The sequence below is a fragment of the Theropithecus gelada genome, chromosome 3 (assembly GCF_003255815.1).
Source record: "Theropithecus gelada isolate Dixy chromosome 3, Tgel_1.0, whole genome shotgun sequence".
Classification (NCBI taxonomy): Eukaryota; Metazoa; Chordata; class Mammalia; order Primates; family Cercopithecidae; genus Theropithecus; species Theropithecus gelada.
In genome coordinates, this window is record NC_037670.1 from 98,300,387 (window position 1) to 98,322,797 (window position 22,411).

The following is a 22,411-nucleotide window of genomic DNA, read 5'->3' on the forward strand; positions in this document are numbered from 1 at the left end:
TTAATAAGACACAAGATTAATCTTTTACTTCAATTAAATTAAATCTATAGATTTAATGAAATACTTTTAATCTAAATTATTGAAATTTAAATGTCAATGTTTAATGCATAATGTATGGTGGAAAATATAAAAATTTATATTGATACTCCAGTGGTCACCTTAATTAATAATTGTCAATACTTTATCATAGATTTGGTACTGGTGCTTTTTAGACTTTTGTGCACACACAGCTCTCCATTCTACCATAAGCATTAAATCTCAAGGACTGTGGTCCCTGTGTTCTGGGTGCTTCTGTTTGCCTCTGTAGATATTCTCTCTGCCCTTGTCCATTCGGCTGTCTCCCTGAGAAATGTCCTGTATAGAAGACAGCAAAGTTCCCTTGCCCTCTATCTTCTGGTGGAGTTGGCCGGTTGAGATCTCTGCAGTAGATGAGAGGAAGGAAATCAGGGTTCGGGTTCTTATGTTGCTGGATACCTCGGTGAAAAAGTCATCTGGGGCTGGATGTCTTTTCTTCCCAAGGCCGTTTTCTCTACATAACTCTTTCCCTCTAGGTCTGGTAACTAGCTCCTCACATTGTCCCTTTGGACATAAGAGTGTTTTACCTACGACAGTATTCTGCATGATCCTATGTGGTTTCCTGCAGACTTTTTGGTAGTCATTTAAAAAGAGTAAACTTTCCTCCAATTACAATAGTGCACTTCTTCAGATTAGAGGCCACCTTCTGGTTTTGATGGAATAATGATACTTCACCTTCTCTCAGTGTATAATTACTACTCTCCCAAGGGGCCCTTCCTGAGTGGGAGGGACAATGGGAAGATGCTGAAGTAAGGCAGGCGTTATCTCACAGATAACCCAGTTATCACTGCCCTCTGTAACATAATCACAAGAGTGATATGACTGTGTCCAACATTATATATCAATAATTATTTTTTTTAATAGACTAAAGTGGATTATAAAGTTTGAAACTAATAACTTAAACTGAATTCTAATATAAATTTTGCCATCACCCAATATCAAATACCCTAGAAATTAAATAATTCACTTGGAACCTGCTCACGGGTGCAGCCTCCTTTATACAAAGGTGTCCCTATTTTTTTTTTTTTTTTTTTGAGATAGAGTTTTATTCTTGTTACCCAGGCCAGAGTGCAGTGGTGCAGTCTCAGCTCACTGCAACCTCCACCTCCTGGGTTCAAGTGATTCTCCTGCCTTAGCCTCCCAGTAGCTGGGATTACAGGTGCTCACCACCATGCCTGGCCTTTTTTGTGTGTGTATTTTTAGTAGAGACGGGGTTTCACCATGTTGGCCAGGCTAGTCTCAAGTGATCTGCCTGTCTCAGCCTCCCAAAGTGGTGGGATTACAGGCATGAGCCACTGTACCCGGCCAGGTGTCCCTATTTAAAATATGGTTTTAAATTTTCATGTACCATTCAGCAAATCCAATATCCTACTCTAGGGATTTGCTTTATTCTGAATCCCATTAACTTGCTTTCAATCATGTATTTCTCCAAGTCTCTAAGTTATTTCATTCTAGAAAAACGCCCTGATTGTTCCAGCAATGTAATCCAAAACTAAGTAACAGAAATCCACAATGGGTTCCATCTGAAGTATTCACAGCAGGCGAACTTGCAGATGTGCAACATAATGCGTCTGAGTTCCTGTGGAATCACACACACACACACACACACATACACACATACATACACACACACCCCTCATGAGCATTAGTTCCAATACAAAAAATGCAGTCTAACAGAGAAAAGTCCAGGTGCTCCTACCTTTGCTCACATTTAGAAGAGCTTCTGTCATTCCTCAGATACTGTAACATCAACTCCCTAAATCTTTGTAACTCAGGATAGCATGCACCTCCACTGATTTTGTGTGTGTGTGTGTGTGTGTGATGTGTCTTTCAGTAATTATCATTTTTCAACCATAGGACTCAGATTGGGAGACTTTTTACCTATATATTTATAATTAATTTTGCCATTGTAAATGGTATTATTTTCTGTTACTTTGTTTTAATGTTGTCAGTTCCACTAATTATTATATACTATTCCTATATCTGGGAAACTTTAAACTCTTCTCTCAGTTTATGTGGATTTCAGTTTATTTCTTTGAAATTGCTTAAATAGAACATTATATCATGTATAATGATAGCCTTTCTTTTTCTTTATGATACATGTAACTTTTATTGTTTAACTCTTGATCTGTTATATTCTAAATACTGCACATACAATATTAAATAAATACTCAGCAGTGCTGTCTAGGGTGTGTTAGGCCATTCTTGCTTTCTATAAAGAAACACCTGAGGCTGGGTAGTTTCTAAGAAAAGTGACTTAATTGGCTCAAGGTTCTGCAGACTATACAGGAAGCATAGCACCAGCATATGCTTCTGTTAAGGCCTGAGGAAGCTGACAGTCATGGTGGAAGGCAAAGGGGCAACAGGTGCCTAACATGGCAATAGCAGGAACAGGAGGTAGGGGGGAGATGCCACACACTTTAGGAAGCCAGATCTCACGAGAACTCACCCACTGTGGCAAGAGCAGCACCAAGGAGATAGTGCTGAAGCACTCATGAGAAATATGCCCCCATGATCTAATTGCCTCCCACGAGGCCACACCTCCAACACTGGAGACCACAATTCAACATGATATTCAGAGGGGAAAACATCCACACTATATCATCACATTAAAATAAATCTTTCTTTTCAAAACAACCATTTTTACCTCTAGAGTTTTGCTGTTTGGTCGTTGTATGTTGACTTTGTGGAACTGACATATATATAGACTTTGCTATGCCTGTTCTAATGTGCTCATACGCCTTTTTGCTAAGTTATAGATTCTAAAATGTATGTTAAATACAAAAAATAATGCAAATTCAAATTAAGAGGATGAAAAAACATGGATTCAAGAAAGAATTGAAATATTATAGAATAATGTTTTTCTCAAAGAAAACCAAAAACCCTACATGAACAGATGAAGTATAAGTTTCCCATGCTTGCTATAACCAAATTACCATAAACCTGTTGGCTTATAATAGGTGAGAAATGTATTGTCTCACAGTTCAAGAGATGATAAATCCAAATTTAGTATCCCTGGACCAAAATCAAGGTGCTCCCAGGTTTACGTTCTCCCCAGAGGCGATGGGGAAGAAAACATTTCTTGCCGCTCTCGGCTTCTGGTGGCTTTCAGCATTCTTTAAGGTGTAGCTGCACCACTCCAATGTCTGCCTTTATAGTTGCATCGTCTCCTCCTGTCTAATCTCTGTCTCTGTCTCATAAGGAAATTGTGAAAGAAATTAGGTCCCACCTGGATAATCTTCTCATCACAAAATTATTAATCATATTTTCAAAAACCTTTACCAATGTAAGGTAACATTTCAGGGTTCTAGAGATTAGGACCTGATATGTTTAGGGATCACAGTCATCCCACTGCTAACTGTCCTCTGGCCCCCAAAGATTCATGTCTGTGTGCAAAATACATTTACTTCATCTTGATATCCCCAAATGTCTCAGTCCTTTACATCATCAACTTAAGTAGAAAATCTGATCTAAATATCTTCAGCTCCAAGTTCCAAAGCTTATCATGTAAATAATCTAAATCAGATATAGATGACACTTGGTATGATCCATCTTCAGGTAAAACATCTCTCCATTTGTGGACATGTGAAAGTAGAAAATAAGTTATGTGCTTTCAAAATACAGTGGCAAAAAAAGCATATTATGACAGTTGTACACATTCCTATTCCCGCAAAAAGAAAGTACAATGTAGAGAGGAGTCACTGGTTCCAATCAATATCAGTCATGAACTTGGTCACTTCTGTAAAAAAAAGTTACCAGGTTCCAGCTATTAGGATCTGATAACTTTTTGTGGAGCACCATTGAGCCCACTATAGATGAGGTAATAAAAAACATAATTTATGAAGAGATAGAAAAACTAATATATCAGAAAAAATAAGAAAACCAAAATGTTAATTTCTCCAAAAAAAAAAAAAATGCCAGGCCAACATTTCACAGATGATTAAAAAGCAAATAATTCCCATGCATTATTAACTATTCTGCAGCATAAAGAAGGAAACTTTCTGGCTCTATTTATCAACCCAGCACTACAGATATCAATATCTGATACAATCTGCCTGGGAAATAATCCCACTTGTGGCTATTAATTGTAATTTTCTTTAAAAATATTAACAGGTAAAAATAGTGCCTTATATAAATAGTATATTCAGGTAATGATTGTCAGGAGAGCACAGTACATTCAGGTAAAGATTGTCAGGAGAGCAAACATTGTTTTATTCCAGATGGGAAATACAGAACCACAATCTCTTATCTAAAAGCTCAATCTAACAAAGCTTTGAAAACCCGAATTTGTATAGTTTCTTGGTGAGAGCTATAACCTGAACTAAGCTGCTCTTTGTAGTATTACAAAGTGTAGTGTTTCTAGTGTAACTGTAAGTACAGTTAGCTCTATCTCACATTGTTAATTTATCTTTCCTTGAGTCAATATTCATATGTACTAGTGCAGAAATATTTATGTGAAGTTTAAGTATAGTGTGATATTCCTGACCCTTTTGAGTTTGTTAGATAATTTATCAAATATGAATGCATAACCCATAAAATTCTGAATACCAAAGCAAAAATTTCCTCATGTACTTCATCTTAAAGATTATGCAATTTATTTAATTAACTATCTCAATAAACCACATGAGAAGGTATTATGAGTCTCAAAATCATGAATATATTTCAATAATAGTAACAGCTAACATTTATTTTCTTGCTTTCTATACACCAAGCACAGTTCCAGTTATCTTCCAGGTATTAGAACAGCAGATCTTCAAAGCAAGGCAGATATTAAAATTATTCTTATTTTAATACAGGAAAATGAAAATCTAAGCAAACTTTTCGAGGTAAAATATTCAGTAAAATTTAGAGCTGGGTCTTGAACCCAGTCAATTTAATATACAGAGACAAATGGACACAGACTTCAATATGTAGTCCACGTAAGAAGAAATATGAATGAACAAAAGCATAGGAAAAGATTGTTGTTACTGTATACCTTTGACAAAACTTATTGAAGTGTACACTTAAAACTGGCAATTTTCTTGTATGCAATAACACTTCAAAAATATTACTGGAAATCTTTAATAAAATATTCAACAAATAGAGCACTGAAAACTTCAGCTTTTGAAACTTCTTAGTAAATTACAATTTTTGAGGAAAAGAAAAGTTTGCACACAGGGATAGATTGGAATTTATTCCTCCAAAACCAAGGAAGAACTAAATTATTTCAACAATAAAAACCCATAGAGTATGCAAGATTATTTTTAATTCTAAAATTTTAATTCTAAAATTTAATTCTAAAATTAGATTTTTAATAACTCATTTCTAATTGGATATATTTATATTCTATTCTAAAATGGAATAAAATTGAAAAGATATTTAATGTGGTGCAATGGCCAAATCATCAAAAACCAGAACAATTTACTTGACAAATTTTAGAAACTATTTGTGAGAGAAAGATTCTTTAAACAGAATAAAATATAATATTGATAACAATATTTGGGTAGATATATTTTACATTTTATAAAAACAATATTCTCCTCAGCAGGATTTGCTATAGGCTCTGGGATCTCAACACATATAGAATAGTCTCTCAATTGAAAAGTTATGATCCATAGAAAATAATCAGCTTTTCAAATTAATATCATAAAATGCAAATTTGGAGATTTAGGGCAATTTTATTTAAAATATAAATAAGCCTATACAGAAAAAGGAAAAATACATTTCAGAAAAATACTAGTGGCCAAGTATTGGAGACAGATATGGCTAATAAACTGATTATTTGATATACATATATTAGTATATACTTATATATGTAAATATAGCAAAAATGTTGCTAATTAGTTTTTTACTGTTTGAATAGCACAATGAGGTTTAAATTTGTTTTGCTTTAATAAAATTGATTTATTTTCATTTCTTAGATATGATTTTTTTAATTAAAAATAAAGCTATATAGGTTAAGGAAATAATGAAAAGCAATTTGAGTCTGTAAAAATATATTTCAAAAATATGTAACTTAACCATGTTTAGCATTCTCTTTTAACTTTAAGAAAATATTGGTTTGTATATAAGATGTATGAAAATCCCAGCTATATAGAATACTGTTCCAATTGCTATAGAGAATGATATTAAATCTCCACCAAGGTACTTTGAAGAGATATCAGTATCCTCTTTTAAAGAAAAGGAAGCTGTGATTCTCAATGAATAAATAATTTGTTTAAAGTCACAAGGCTTGGAAGTAGAAATTCTGAATTCAGAGTTTCCGCATTCTAGGAAGTGGAAGTAATGCTGATTTATTTCTGCTGTCTAAAAACTATAATGCATTCTGACAGAAATGGTAAAATTTATTTTAAAATGGCATTTTAGCTTTTTCTTATTTGGTCTGTCTTTAGAGAACCTTTAGTGTCTCTTGAAAAATGGCTGCTGGATAATGTTGCAGATTTTGGCAGTACTCTATCAAGCCCTTTGGGGTTATGCCAAAGGGACAGGGTCCCATGTGAATTGGGTCTGAATTCTCATCCAAATGAACACCTGCTGTCATTGTTCCTTATCAACCCTGTAGTCGGCAATGCCAGCTCTCTTTTTATGGTGGAACCTATTCAACACAAGGAAAAGACCTGCTAGTGTTTGACACTAAGTTTTATTTTTTCCCCTCTTAACTAAATGATCCATTGCCCAAGAATCTTGAAGATAGATAAGCTAATATTAGTTTTATCTTTGACTATGCAGTCCTGTGTTTCTAGGAGTTTACCCAATTATAGTCAGTCTACTTAAATGGTCTTTTGCTATCTCTCCCCTCTCTTCTCCTCCTTTCTCTCTTCTTTCCTCTCTCTCTTTCTCTATTCTGTTTATGTTGCTTTGAAAAAGGAAGAAATTTGTTATTACAAAAATATACACTTGTAAAAAGAAATGTACTACACAATCTATTTTTAAAAGTCTCAGTCTCCCCAACTTAGCAGAAACAAATAATTCAAGCAGAAGTAAATTCAATGATACTCTCCCTATGGGAAGCAATATTGATCATTCATTTTTAGTGTTTGGTTCATATTCCTTTGTTTTGTTTAAATAGTCTGCTGAATGTATGCATTTAATTGGAAGATATTCCAAATTGATTTTGTAACAGATTACAGATAAAGTAAAAATAAATGCTTTTCAAAATTAATTAATTGATCATGCTACATATACCATAAATAGCCCAGTTCAGATGTTTTTCCTGTAATCTCATACCACAGTAAGACAACTTCATATTATAAAGTATAATATGTTTATGACTTAACAGAATTAAATTTATAAAAAGGAACTCTGTGACTAGTTTGAGAGTTATCATTGGACCAACAAAAGTGAACCATCTTGATATTTGTACTTCCTAGCAAACCAGGAAGTTGGCCATGTGTATATAGCAAAATAAGATCTTAAATATTAAAGCATAGAGGGGGATTTTTGTAACCTTTATTATAAGCGTTGTTTCTGTACACCTCTATCTATGTGTCTGGGTGATTTTCATTCATAGATTAATTCAATTACTTGACAAATTTTAGGGTATCAAATGTTTGCACAGAAAAAATTACAGTTAGCTCTATCCTGCAACTCTCTGCCATCTGCAGTGGGCATTGGTCCCTCTCTTTTTGTGTCTCATGCTTTGTTATGCATGAGTAAGCACATTAGCCTTTCATTTCATTCATTAGACTTTTAATCCTTGATTAGTGTTTTCAAGATTCTCTCAAATACACAACTTCTTTATTTCTTTGCGTTTGGTTTTCTTTTACTTTTATCTCCACTTTGAAACAAAATTAACAGTGAATGTCAACAATAGCCCTTTTCTATTGAGGTGACTGGTAAATATATTAGTTTCTCATTTGAGTGATTAATCATGTGTGGATGAAGAATGGGAAAATATCTCCACACTTGGAATAACAGAGAAAATTGTTTAGAGTCAGTTGCAGCAGTCTGTGCTTGAAAAGCTTGGATAGCAGTATTTCACCAGTCTCACACATTGAGTACGATTTCTATCTCATGAAAAAAAATCTGTATTTGCTAAAAGTAAGAAACATCCAGTAGGGTCAGAACTGATGCACTTGGAGTCTCAGAGACAAATTGTATTTGTCAACAGTTCCCCCAAAATTTGCTCTTTGTTGTTGTTTTTCTATTCAACGAGATATGCCAGAAAGTTGCTTGTGGTACAAACTATTATTAATTACACATCAAGACAACCTAAGCAAATTCTGAAGTCAAGTATTGCACTTATCTTTACTAGACATGCACCCTCACACCATCTTTTTACCCATAATTAATCTCAAATAATTAGGAGCTTCTGTACTGATCATTTCTCCACTTAGGCCATCCTTCTAACTCTTGTTTAACAATATTTTCAATTACTATTTGACATTTACGCTCATATGTGCTATCTTCAACATATGTTGAACATGAGGTCAAAGCTGGTCATTAAAAAGAGATATAGAAATTAAATAGCAATAAAGTCTTAGATGTAAATGTAACAAATAATTGTGAAATTACATAAATCACTTCTGCATATAATTTATATGGATCACACATTTTTGTCTAATTTCACATAATCTTCTTGGCAATAATATTGTAAAGTTCATTTTAAAATGTTTTTTTTCTATTTTAGTCTACATTTTCATGAGATAATAGGATCATAAACCATCCTGTTTTTGTTTTCTATTTTCTCCCCTTAGGATGCCTCCATTGCACACAGATTCCACATCATGAGAGAAAAACACCCAGAGAAATTCAACAGTAGGTAAGGCGACAAAAGAGATGAAATTATAGATATAGTTTCTGAATTTTGCCATAAAAAGATCACTAGATGGTATAGAATATTTTATAATGTAGCAGCTGAATGAGGCTTTGTGTGCGTGTGTGTGTGTGTGTGTGTGTGTGTGTGTAAGTATTAAGATGATAGGATAAATGAATTAAATTTTTCTTAGGTTGTGATGAAACTATAATGAGGAATGCAATGGGTCATCTCTATTTCATTCTCATGTACTATAAAGAAAGATTTCAAGTAAAAGATGAAAATAATAGTTTTAAGACACATTGGAAGTTTGCATGACTTATATGAATAGCAATCAACCTTAATCCCAAGGAAAAACACAGGGTTTTGATTTGATAATGCTAAGTGTATATTACACAAGGATTATATATCTTTGGACTATCAGCTTCAAACTGGCCTAAACTAAATGTGAAAGAAATTATAGTAATATCAATGCCAATATAAATTAGTTTTAGAGATATTTCTTCAAGGGGAGAGCCTTGACGAACAAAATTACTTTCCTCATAAGAGCAATAGGCAAACATTTTTTATTCAAAAATGTAGACATTGGCCGGGCGTGGTGGCTCAAGCCTGTAATCCCAGCACTTTGGGAGGCCGAGACGGGCGGATCACGAGGTCAGGAGATCGAGACCATCCTGACTAACACGGTGAAACCCCGTCTCTACTAAAAAACACAAAAAACTAGCCGGGCGAGGTGGCGGGCGCCTGTAGTCCCAGCTACTCGGGAGGCGGAGCTTGCAGTGAGCTGAGATCCGGCCACTGCACTCCAGCCTGGGCGGCAGAGCGGGACTCCGTCTCAAAAAAAAAAAAAAAAGAAAGAAAGAAAAAATGTAGACATTGTCCTTCACAGTTACTCAGGGAAATAGGGAAAGCCTTGGTTCCGTATCTTCCCCATTTCTAGAAGGAAATAAGGCTCTCTCCACCTTACTCCCCTAGAAAAGTGGGGCAGAAGAAGTGAATTATCTTTTGCTTCAATTATTTATACTCATTTCCACTCTATTCAGCTCACAAAGTCAAAACCATAACTAGCATTTCTGTATAGATATTTAAGTGACTTTATCTATCTATTGATATTCAAAGCCAGGGACTTTATTATCTCTGCATTTGACTTACATCTTGCCATAAATGTTACAGATCATTTATTATATACCGGCCCCTGGACATTCTTACATTTATTTCAATTTTGTCACTCATGAGTACATTGATGTAATCTTCTCCCATGTAGGTTCACAATAAACAAATGCTGTTGAAAACTATTTCAAAATTGTTTTATAGTTTTCTAAATATTAGAATTGAGTGCACTACTTTGTGCGTAAATCATCACAGCAAATGTTTCATGATTAGTGAGTTTGTATCTAATTTTTCATTAAATTTACCTATTAAGATATTTTTAGTAGGCCAGGCACAGTGGCTCACGCCTGTAATCCCAGCACTTTGGGAGGCCAAGGCAGGCAGATCATGAGGTCAGGAGTTTGAGACCAGCCTGACCAACATGGAGAAACCCTTTCTCTACTAAAAATACAAAATGTAGGGTATGGTGGCAGGTGCCTGTAACCCAAGCTACTTAAGAGGCTGAGGCAGGAGAGTCGTTTGAACCCAGGAGGCAGAGGTTGCAGTGAGCTGAGATTGCGCCATTGCACTCCACTCTGCGCAACAGAGCGAGACTCTGTCTCAAAAAAAAAAAAAAAAAAGTTTTTAGTAACTAAAAGTATAATCTAATACCTATGTTAAATATTGCCTTGATTTGTTTTTTACCCTACAAATAAATCATGACCTTATGATTTGCTTTTTTCCTCATAGTTCAGAAAACTATACTTTTTATTATAAAGAAAATGAAATAAATGCATATCTGGATATATATATGTACATGTATTTTCAGAACAATTCACACAAATTTTAAAACTCTGGTTCCTTCTGGAGAGAGGAGCAAAGTGGTTGTGGTGACAAATGTATTTTTCTTTATTGTACTGTCTGAATTTTGCTCCAGGTGCATTTCAAAATTAAATCAAAGTAATCTAATTAAAATTTTACACTTATAAGTTGTCTTTGTACCTAGAATAGACATTTTTATTTTACAAGATTTAGTTTCAGTTCAGGAAACACATATAAAAATACATTGACATAACAGTCAAAGTATATGTCCTGTATAGATTTCAGCACTTAATTATATACCTGGAATATCCTGGAAATGAATATAGCTATTAATGTATCCAAAACACATTATAAGATAGAGTAGCCTATGCTTTCCCATATGTCATTCTATGAAGCATTAATATTTATACTCATATATATTATTTATGTTATGTTTATAAAGAAGTGTATATTCATATATTAAAATAGGTTTCAAGCAAAAAAGCAAAAGCTGTGTTTGGATAATACCACATGGAGTGTGCCTCTTAGAGAGTTTAACATAAAAAAGTTCATTAAAGGCTCTAAGAAATATACCAAGAAAATAAATGTTTGCAATTTATAAGGCATTACTGTCCTAAACTTATTGAGGAGAGAGGGAAAGAGAGAGAAAAAGAGAGCCATAGCAACAGAAAAAGGAGACAATTGTAGCGGCGTGGTGAGAGGGCAGGGGAGAATTGAATGTATGGAGAGGTATATCAATATATTTATGTGCTAATCAAATTTGACAACCTATATGTAAGAATGCCAATATTTATTACCCTCTTCCAAGTGTCAGAGGTTAATGAATTTCTTTCTACAGAATAATTTTTAAGTCTTCTTAATAATAAAGACTTCTATTATTCACATATCTATTTAATTTTTTATTATTAATAGCTCTACTAATTGGTGACATTCCTCACTGCTGAGTATGTGATTAGATGCCATTTACAACAATGTGTTTGTAAATTTCAATGTTTTTTATAAGACATAAAGCTAACTTTATTAAAACTTCTTTGCAAATTTGAGTCATGAATGAATCTTGCTTATAAATAGCTTATAGGGACTCTTTGCTAGAGATTGTAACATAAAAAATGCCTTCTAAAATGACACAAAGTCACAGGTTTCTATTGTGAGTTCAAGAACTGGGTATAGAGTAGATGTTCAATGAATTATTGGCCAAATATTTTTTAAGATAATCGTCAGCCACAGAATTCCATATAGGAATTAGGCATGTATGTTTCAGTCTATACATTTGCAGATTAATTCTACACTTATCATTTGAAGCATTTAGGCAATTCCCTAAACCATAATGTGATATATTCAGTATATTAACATTTTCTGATGAATTTCTGCGAGGAAGACATATTGTACATAAGCAATTTTGTACCTACAATGGCAGATAGTTCAGATTTCAACATTGCGACAGGCTCAGCCATAGCACACTTTCATATTTTCAGGAATTTGCAAATGGATTTTTTTAAGTACTCCTAATAATGGTATTTCAGATCAGATCTCTTGTCACAATAAATCACTTCCATTAATATTATCCTCCAGCATGCTCACCTTGAAATTCATTTATATTTTAAAGAACATGATGTTTCTAACATTATCTTAAGGAAATTAATTACCAAAATATATAGTTCTGTTCTCTATGCTTCTTATGACAGAAATTGAAAGAACTGGGAAAGGTAATGATTTTTCCAGTGCTTAAGAGAGTGCTAGTTGAAAGGTTTATATCATATTCTTTCCAAATTTCTATATAAATCTAAGTTAACTGTTAAAACAAAGCATGCTATTTAACTTTCTAAACTTTAAGATATTCTTCCATCAAACTGAATTTGAATAAAAACTTCCAGTCCTTTAGACTCAAGGAAAAACAAATTAAATATTTATGCTACTAGAATTTTAAACTATTTATTACATAATATTGGTATTTAAAATATTTATATAAATTGACAATTAGTATTCACAAACATATTTCCATTCATAATACACATACATAATACTTCTCATGGTGCTATTTAGATAGATGACTTTAAATACTTCCTTTTTTAAAAAAAAGGATATTATAATTGTTTATTACCACACTAAAATAAGCAACATTAAAAAGGGCAATTATAAAGGTGTATAATGATTTTAGAAAAACATGCAAAGCACTGTGGAATTCCACGTGTAAAACTATGTAACATTGTAAAGGACTTTCAAGTAACATGCAAAATGGAACCAGTTACAGGAAAAGTATTGGTGGTGTATTAGTCTGTTTTCACGCTGCTGATAAGGACATACCTGAGACTGGACAATTGACAAAAGAAAGGTTTGTTGGACTTACAGTTCCACATGGCTGAGAAGGCCTCACAGTCATGGTGGAAGGCAAGGAGGAGAAAGTCACATCTTATGTGGATGGCAGCAGGCAAAGAGGGAGAGAGCTTGTGCAGGGAAACTCCCCCTTATAGAACCATCAGATATCATGAGACTTATTCACTATCATAAGAACAGCAAGGGAAAGACCTGCCCCTGTGATTCAGTTACCACGCACCAGGTCCCTCCCACCACACATGGAAATTCAAGATGAGATTCTAGTGGGAACATAGCCAAACCATATCATTCTGCCCATAACCCTTCCCAAATCTCACGTCCTCACATCTCAAAACCAATCATGCCTTCCCAACAGTCCCCTAAAGTCTTAATTCATTTCAACATTAACTCAAAACTCCACAGTCCAAAGTCTCATTCGATACGAGGCAAGTCCCTTTTGCCTATGAGGCTATAAAATCAAAAGCAAGTTAGTTACTTCCTAGATACAATGGGAGTACAGACATTGGGTAAATACAGCCATTCCAAATGGGAGACATTGGCCAAAACAAAGGGGCTACATGCCCCACATAAGTGCAAAACCCAGCGGGGCAGTCAAATCTTAAAGCTGCAAAATGATCTCCTTTTGACTCTATGTCTCACATCCAGGTCATGCTGATGCAAGAGGTAGACTTCCATGACCTTGAGCAGCTCTGCCCCTGTGGCTTTGCAGGGTATAGCCCCCCATCCTGCTTTCACGGACTGGCATTGAGTGTCTGAGGCTTTTCCAGGTGCATGGTGCAAGCTGCTGGTGGATCTATCATTCTGGGGTCTGGAGGATAGTGACCCTCTTCTCACAGCTCCACTAGGTGGTGCCCAAGTAGGGATGCTTTGTGGGGGTTCTGACCCCACATTTCCATTCCTCACTACCCTAGCAGAGTTTCTCTTTAAGAGTCCTGCCCCTGCAGCAAACTGCTTCTTGGGCATCCAGGTGTTTCCATACATACTTTGAAATCTAGGCAGAGGTTTCCAAACCCCAATTCTTTACTTCTGTGCACTGTCAGGCTTGGGAGCTGCCAAGGCTTGAGGCTTGCACCTTCTGAAGCTATGGTTTGAGCTCTATGTTGGTCCCTTTCAGCCAAGGATGGAGCAGCTGGGACACAGGACACCAAGTCCCTTGGCTGCACACAGCATGGGGACCCTGGGCTTGGCCCACAAAACCATTTTATCCTCTTATGCCTCTGGGCCTATGATGGGAGGGCCTACCACAAAGGTCTCTGACATGTCCTGGAAACATTTTTCCCCATCATCTTGGCGATTAAAATTTGACTCCTCATTACTTATGCAAATTTCTGCAACCTGCTTGAATTTCTCCTCAGAAAATAGGATTTTCTTTTCTATTGCATTGTCAGGCTGCAAATTTTCCAAACTTTTATGTTCTACTTCCCTTATAAAACAGAATGCCTTTAACAGCACCCAAGTCATTTCTTGAATGGTTTGCTGCTTAGAAATTTCTTCCACCAGATACCCTAAATCATCTCTCTTGAGTTCAAAGTTGCACAAATCTCTAGGGAAGGGGCAAAATGCCACCAGTCTCTTTACTAAAACATAATAAGTCACCTTTGCTCCAGTTCCCAACCTGCTCCTCATCTCCATCTGAGACCACCTCAGCCTAGACGTCATTGTTCATATCATTATCAGCATTTTGGTCAAAACCATTTAACAAGTCTCTAGATTGCTCCAAACTTTCCCTCATTTTCCTGTCTTCTTTTGTGTCCTCCAAACTGTTCCAACCTCTGCCTGTTACCCTGTTCCAAAGTTGCTGTCACATTTTTGGGTATCTTTTCAGCAGTGCCCCATTCTACTGGTACCAATTTATTGCATTAATCCATTTTCATGCTGCTGATAGATATATTAGAGACTGGACAATTTACAAAAGAAAAGTTTATTGGACTTACAGTTCCACATGGCTAGGAAGGCCTCACAATCACAGTGGAAGGCAAGGAGGAATGAGTCATATCATACGTGGATGGTGGCAGGCAATGAGAGAGCTAGCTTGTGCAGGGAAACTCCTCCTTACAGAACTGTCTGATCTTGTGAGACTTATTCATTATCATGAGAACAGCATAGGAAAGACCTGCCTCTGTGATTCAATTACCTCCCACTGGGTCCCTCACGCAACATGTGGAAATACAAGATGAGATTTGGTGGGGAAATAGCCAAACCATATCAGATGGTCTTAACAAAGATTTCTTAAAATTGTAGTCATAGCATGATTTCGATGATTCAATTCAAATTCTTAATGTATAACACCGAAAACCATTTCACTAGAATAAACTAAAAGAAATTAGCTAGTAAGCACCCATGGCCAGTGATCACGATAATACTGTTTAAGTCCACTCAGCTTATTTAAAAGTATCTGGTCTCTAATTTTTGGAATGAAACAAAGATAGTTTCTCAGCCCCCTGGTCAGAAGTATGTGATTTATTTCTGTTCTACTTTCTGCTTTTTCTCTCTTGGGCCTTAGTAACTACACAGTTTGTGGAACATACTATGTACTCAATAGATATTTATTCTTTAAGTTATTTACTATTTCATGGTATATTTATCTTCTATACATTTTTCTATATATCTTACTGTCTTTACAGTTTATGCTTTTATAGTGCAAAAAATGCAATAAAGATTGAACTGTGATATGTAGAGTGAGTCTTGATTCTACATAAGTCTTATTTCAGGTATTAAAATCTTTTAGTTTTCTCAGCCTTTATGTACCTAACCTTCAAGAATCAGCAATGCAAAACAAACAAAAATTCTTCAACATAAATCCTTGAGCATTGTGTCTTACAAATAAATAATACGAGATTACTCATAGATTAGTTTGTGCTTATTATCAATTTATAAGTCAGCAGTATGAAATTTTCAACTTATTATTCTTTATCTGTTGATGGTATTGAACTGAAGACTAAATATAAAATATCACTCTCCTTATACATATATGTATGCTTATATATGTGTGTGTGTATATATATATACATATACACACCATTATATATGGAAAATTATCATTTCTAAGAATAGAAAAAATCAAACTTGTGTATTTTTTTAACTTTCTATTTTGCTATAGAGACAAAGAAAAGCCCACAGACGAGAATAATACAACACAAAATTGCCATTTGTTATCCAGAGATAAAAAATTCCATTAAAGTTCTAGAATATAATGAGAAGTTAAAACTAACATATTTCAGTAGTGACAGAAAACTGCTATATTAAAGCCAAACATTTTTACTTACCATGTAAAGTGCCATTGAGAAATTATTTCTGTGAATTCAACAAAATAATCTTTGAAGTTCCAGAGCAATTCAAACTGCCGTACATTATGATGGTATATTCTGTTGATGTATTCATATTTATAATTTTCTTGATCTTCTGTAAGAATTTTTAATGTACAAATGATAAAAGCCAATTGAAAATTGGCATCCAATGGATTTCATGACATATTCTCTTATATGTATATCTTACATATATTTTTGAGTCAGATGTGACATAGCAAATAGAATATAGAAGATATTTGTATTTATTTTCCTCTGAAGGCTTTTAACATGTATCTTTGTAGAATCATATTTGTAGGAATTCACGTTTTATTTCACTTTAAACTTTTAGGAATTAAACTGTTATTTCAGGAGTACAATTGATTTTTAAATTACTGACATTCGCGATCTATTAAAAACAGTGAAAGTAAAGAAAGGATGAAGTCTATCACAGTGTCATCATTCAGGTATTTGACCTCACTTTCTCCTCAGTCAAGACAACTTCATTAATGTAGACTGATTTTTTTTCATTTAAAAATTTAAATTATTATCATGTTTTAAGGCACACTTCTACCTGTATGTCACTATCTTTTATAAGCCAACTAGGTGAACAGTACTACTGAAATTAGAAGTTAAATGTTTGTCATTTTTAGTGTTCTGAATAAAATCAGTTTTATTAGAAATAGTGGTGTCGTGCAGGGACCTTTTGAAGAGAATCATATCTTCATGAGAGTTTCATGTGCTGAAGCACTTTTATGTCTCTAGTTTCTGTGTACTAGAACGAATTGGTGTGTTTTTAAATAAAGAACATACTCATTTTGCATTCTAACTTAGAATACTTTGCTATATCATTTAAATGAAATTTTTGAAATTTGTGTGTGCAAGCATTATCATGAGGCCAGTTTTTCCATATGACTAAGTTATGGTTTACCCATGAATCATATGGTGTACAGATAAATAAATAGGTAAACATATAGATGTATATATGTATATACATATATGTATTTGTGATGCATAGATTTATATATTTGTATACATATATATTTGCTAAGAGTTTTCATTTTATCATATTTATATAAATCTCATAATTATGTGTGCTCTTCTATGTGTGTATTTCTAATGTAAAGCTTTTACAATAATTTACTATGCTCCTCAATTCATATATTTTTATTTGTATGTTGAGACTTGTTTAAATACTTTGTTGGATCTGAGCAGGTAGAAACGAGAATGGTAAAATGAGTCAGGACTGTATGTGTTCTCATGCAGGGGGTTTCAATTCACCTGAAGCTTCCTGCATCATTTCTTGGCACCATTAATAACACCAGAACACTTACTTCTGTATCCAGGCTGTTTAAAATCATGTTTGTAAGGTGGCTCTTTGGAATAGAGTGAGTGAGGACTGGAGGATGAATAAAGAAGAGAGTTAGTAACTTTTCTCCCTTCCTTTTTTGCCCCTCACTCCCTTTCTTCTTTCACACCAAATTTTTTATTCTCCTGTTCATTTTTTACTTTTGCCACTGCAGTGAAGTAATAAAAACTATTAATGAAATTTCTGAGGCTTGGATAAAATACTGCTTATCTGCTATTGATTTGGTTGTTTATTTTTCTGCAAACATTTACTAAGGAGCCCTGTTTATGTGATAGACATTCAGCTAAAGACTAGATTTTTAGAATCTAAGGCAAATGAAAAAATGGAACTTGGGATTATGGAGAGCTTAAATAATCATAAGTTCTGCAGAAGAATATAAACCAGAGAAAAATTATACTTTGTAACTGTACAGAGGGAAGGTATTTCCTTGGGCTCCCAAATTAACTTGACCATTGAGCTCTAACAGATATATGCTGAAGAAAGGGTTGATTGTATATTCTCTAATTTAAATAAAACAGAAATATTTATTTCTAGTTTCTGTTTGCAAGACACTTACATTTTATTATTATCATTTCCATGCAAATATTTTAAATATTTTCCCCTTGATTTTGCCTTTCTATTCCTAGGGTTCGTATTATTACTTTACATGAATTTGCATGTGGTCTATGCAAAAATTTTATATACACACACATACAAATACTTCCAGGATAACAAATAAAGAAACAAGATTTGTAAAGTAACAGTAATTAATTCAGAGATGTCCACAAGATTACAAAAATAATTCAAGTTTAAGTATCATCTTATAGGGAAGAGTATTAAACAGTAAAAAACCACTTTTAGAAAAAATTTCTACTCATTACTGTAGCTTGTATGCCTACATGCAACCTTCAGGAAGTATTTGTTAAATTAAAACACAAAGACAATTATTTATTGTTCCTTATAAGCTGACTATATATATATGTAACAGATATATAACATAGATAATATTTTATATATATATATATATATAATTTTAATTAGTCCATAATAAGTAAACTATCAATTTAGTTTAAAGGGAAGAAACTGCAGATAAGCTTGGACAACAGTTAAATATATTATTTCCAAAAACCCTATCCTCAATTTATATAGTTATGGTGAAAACACTGAAGCTTCTGTTTGCTTGTGTTCAGCCTGACACCTAGGTTAGCATCAGCCTCTCCAACTGCAACAAAATTCAATTGTGTTCTGGAGACAGAAGGGATCCTCTAAACTAATTAGACAATGGATAGTCTACTTTTGGGAATAAACCTGTGACCTTAACTCGTATCAATGATAGAATTTTCTTCCCCTTTGATGTTCATAGATAGCCGACAGATCTGCATTTGGAATTGACTAGAGTTCAATTGCTATTTTGTTAGTATAAGTAAAATCAGTGCCATATAATTTAGTTAATTTGATACGAATTTAAATACTTACTTTCTAGTATCTAGATGTGTTAGGATTCATTCTATCAACAATATAATAAAAATGCTTTTTGGTTCTTCTGGAATAGAATCAATTGATTCTTGGTGGAAATTATCCCAGGGAACAATTTTGAGGACCCTCGTTGTAACACTTCTTTACAGGACATATTAAGTAGAAGGTTAGCTTGGCTTGAACTTTTTCCAAAGAGGTTAATCACCTCATTATAAGGTAATCTTACCTAGAAAGTAATCCTCTGGCATGACTAATTAGAACTAATTAGACCCTCTGCGTTGCTTCTCCCTCCACATAAGCAGTAGTTACTCATGCATTTCTTTTGGAATACATGTAGTTATGTGAACATGTTCAACATTATTTTCTGACTGAACAAAGTTAATTCTACAATATTAACCTTGAATGTCTGATTTATTTTTAAAAAATGGTTCACTCACAAACATTGCTCTTTGAAGAGAAAAATAACATTCTCACATATGCAGCATTTTGAAATTTGTATTTTCTGCATTAACTATGTTTTCATATTGGGATATGTAAAGCCATGGTTCCCAAACTTCAGTCAGCATAATTATATCATATAGAATTAAAATATATATGTTATGTTTTATATAAGTATATATATGTGTACATATATTTGTCTATGTTACTTATATTTTATATTTTTGTTAAAAAATATAAGTTGTATTTATTTATGATGTACAATAGGATTCTTTGATATTTGTATACATTATGGAATGGCTAAGTCAAGATACTTCACGCATGCATCAACTCATATACTTTTGTGGAATTAACACTTGAAATCACCTTTAGAAAATTTCCAGCAATTTTATATAAATAATATAGTTAATAATTATATAAATTAGTATTTATGTAATAAAATACTTAAAATAATAATAAAATAATTATATAAATAAATGTATTTATGACAATTAGCTTATATAAATATATCATAGTTATATACATAACATATAAAAACTCGTAAGTATAAATATCGTATATGTTTATACAACTTTCTGTCCTTTTATGCTTTGATTTAATTGGTTCAAGGCATAGCCCAGAAATTTTCATTTTTGACCGTGTCCTCCAGAAACTCTGATGGACATAGTCCAAGAACTGTGCTTTGACAAGCACAGCTCCACATCACTCTCTAGATAGGAACTTTGGTAGCTTGACTGGTCAAATAAGAGACAGTGACTGCAAGTCATCAGGCTGAATCCATCTAGCCTCTCTATGTAAACATCATCCTTAGTAATGTTGCTATTTATTTATTTATTTATTTATTTTGAGACAAGTCTCGCTCTGTCCCCAGGCTGGAATGCAGTGGTGTGATCTCTGCTCACTGCAACCTCTGCCTCCCAGGTTCAAGTGATTCTACTGCCTCAGCCTCCTAAGTAGCTGGGACTACAGATGTGCACCACCACACCCAGCTAATTTTTGTATTTTTAACAAAGACAGGGTTTCACCATGTTGGCCAGGATGGTCTCGATCTCTTGACTTCGTGATCCACCTGCCTTGGCCTCCCAAAGTGCTGGGATTACAGGCGTGAGCCACCACGCCTGGCCTTAATGTTGCTATTTTAAGTATGGTCCAAAGCTCTGTTGATCAAAGCTTGTTGAATGCTCCTAGGCACTCAATCAGAACTTGTTCATATTTTTCAATGAAAGATAAGACCAGTTTGATTACTTCATTTCTGTTTCATCGTCACTGAACCACTGACAACTCCTGCCTTATTTAACCTTTTTTGTGTTTATGATCCCTGGAAGTAGATGTGCAACTGAAATGTTTAGGTTTTATATGATAATTCCACCTCCCAGTTGATGGCTCATTTCTGTTCCTAGGCCAGCTTGTGTGCACATGCAAAAATCTACTTCCAACTCATGCAAATCCCATGGATGATGCATCACAGAAAGTCTCAGTATTTGTGGTGTACACCAGCAGCTAGGAGTAAGGCTCACACTACATATATCATATGTGAGCAAGTGTGACCTATGGGCCATACTTCACTATGAAGAATTAAGACAACACTAATAAGTAGGGAATCTTATTGGAGAGTCATGCTTGGGTCTCCTCAATTTATCTCTTCTTTCCCCCAGATATTTATAGTGTGCTAGTTAGGGCTCCCTGGCTTCGAGAAGTGGCTCTTCCACCTCCTAGGTGTATGACTTTAGGAAAATTGCTCCTCTCTCCATGCCCCAGTTTTCTAATCAGTATAATGAGGATTGATATTAATGGCATCAATCTGAAGGGTGTATTGCAAAAATAAATTAACACTGGATGAAGAACATTTTAACAGTGTCTACCAAATATTGTGTTCCCCCAAATACTAGCAGTTATGATTGATCATCTTATCACTTATTGCCTCCAAGTCCCACCATCTGGCATTTCCTTGGATTCATTCTATACCTATTCCCAGGACATTCTGACTCTCTTTCAAACTTTCCTAATTTTGCCTTGATTGTTCTTTGAAAGTCTGAATTCGTCATCAGGATCATACCTGCAGACTCTTATGTTTTCTTTTCATTATTTTGTATAGCTTGAGAAATACTTATTATAGTTCTATAATGTGAAAGTATTTGCCGAATGAACAATGTTAACATGAAATATCCTCTCTGCTCTTGAAAAGCATTTGGGCCTACAGGGAAGACAAAAGTCAAACATGTAATCACAATAAAATATGGTAAAGACTATCAGTGAGGTAAATGCAAAATTGAGTACAATATGCTACTAGGAGGAGGTGCCCCTTTCTGTCTGAGGACTGGAGAAGACATCCCCAAAAAGTATTCTTCTCATACCCATGTCCAATGCCCACAGCATCTTCACCAAGTTTTTATACTGGGAGTCACCCATGTCACTGCTACTCATATCATGACTTAGTGACCCAGCCACTCTTAAAGGCAAGAGCTCAGGAAAATGTGATCTCTGGCTGGGGGGTGGCGGTGTCATGTGCTCACATAAAGTCTGAGAGGTTCTTGTGCACACAGAAAGAACGAAAAATGAATAACAGGGGTCAAAAAGCACTCTCGGTCAAAATCTTCATATATTTAAAAATTGAGTTGGGCTTTGCAAAGACTGGGTTTTGCAATTCATTTCTCAGCTTTAAGGCAGTCACTTAAATTGAATTTCTATGATCCTCATCTTCAACTGAAACTTTTTAATGATATGATAAAAATACTAACAAGTACAAGGAGAAATCCTGATGTAACAAAACCATTTTGATTTGCATTTCTCTGATGGCCAGTGATGATGAGC

The 22,411-nt window shown here is 34.4% G+C and overlaps 1 protein-coding gene across 18 annotated transcripts in view; it reads left to right on the plus strand.

The window, feature by feature from the left end:
- Positions 1-22,411, plus strand: part of DGKB (diacylglycerol kinase beta) — an 837,327-nt gene that overhangs the window by 492,657 nt on the left and 322,259 nt on the right. For all 18 annotated transcript variants that reach the window (XM_025380374.1, XM_025380383.1, XM_025380380.1 and 15 more), the window contains one exon: positions 8,751-8,815. In XM_025380374.1, the coding sequence (XP_025236159.1) occupies positions 8,751-8,815 (65 nt within the window). The remainder of the gene's footprint in view (positions 1-8,750; positions 8,816-22,411) is intronic.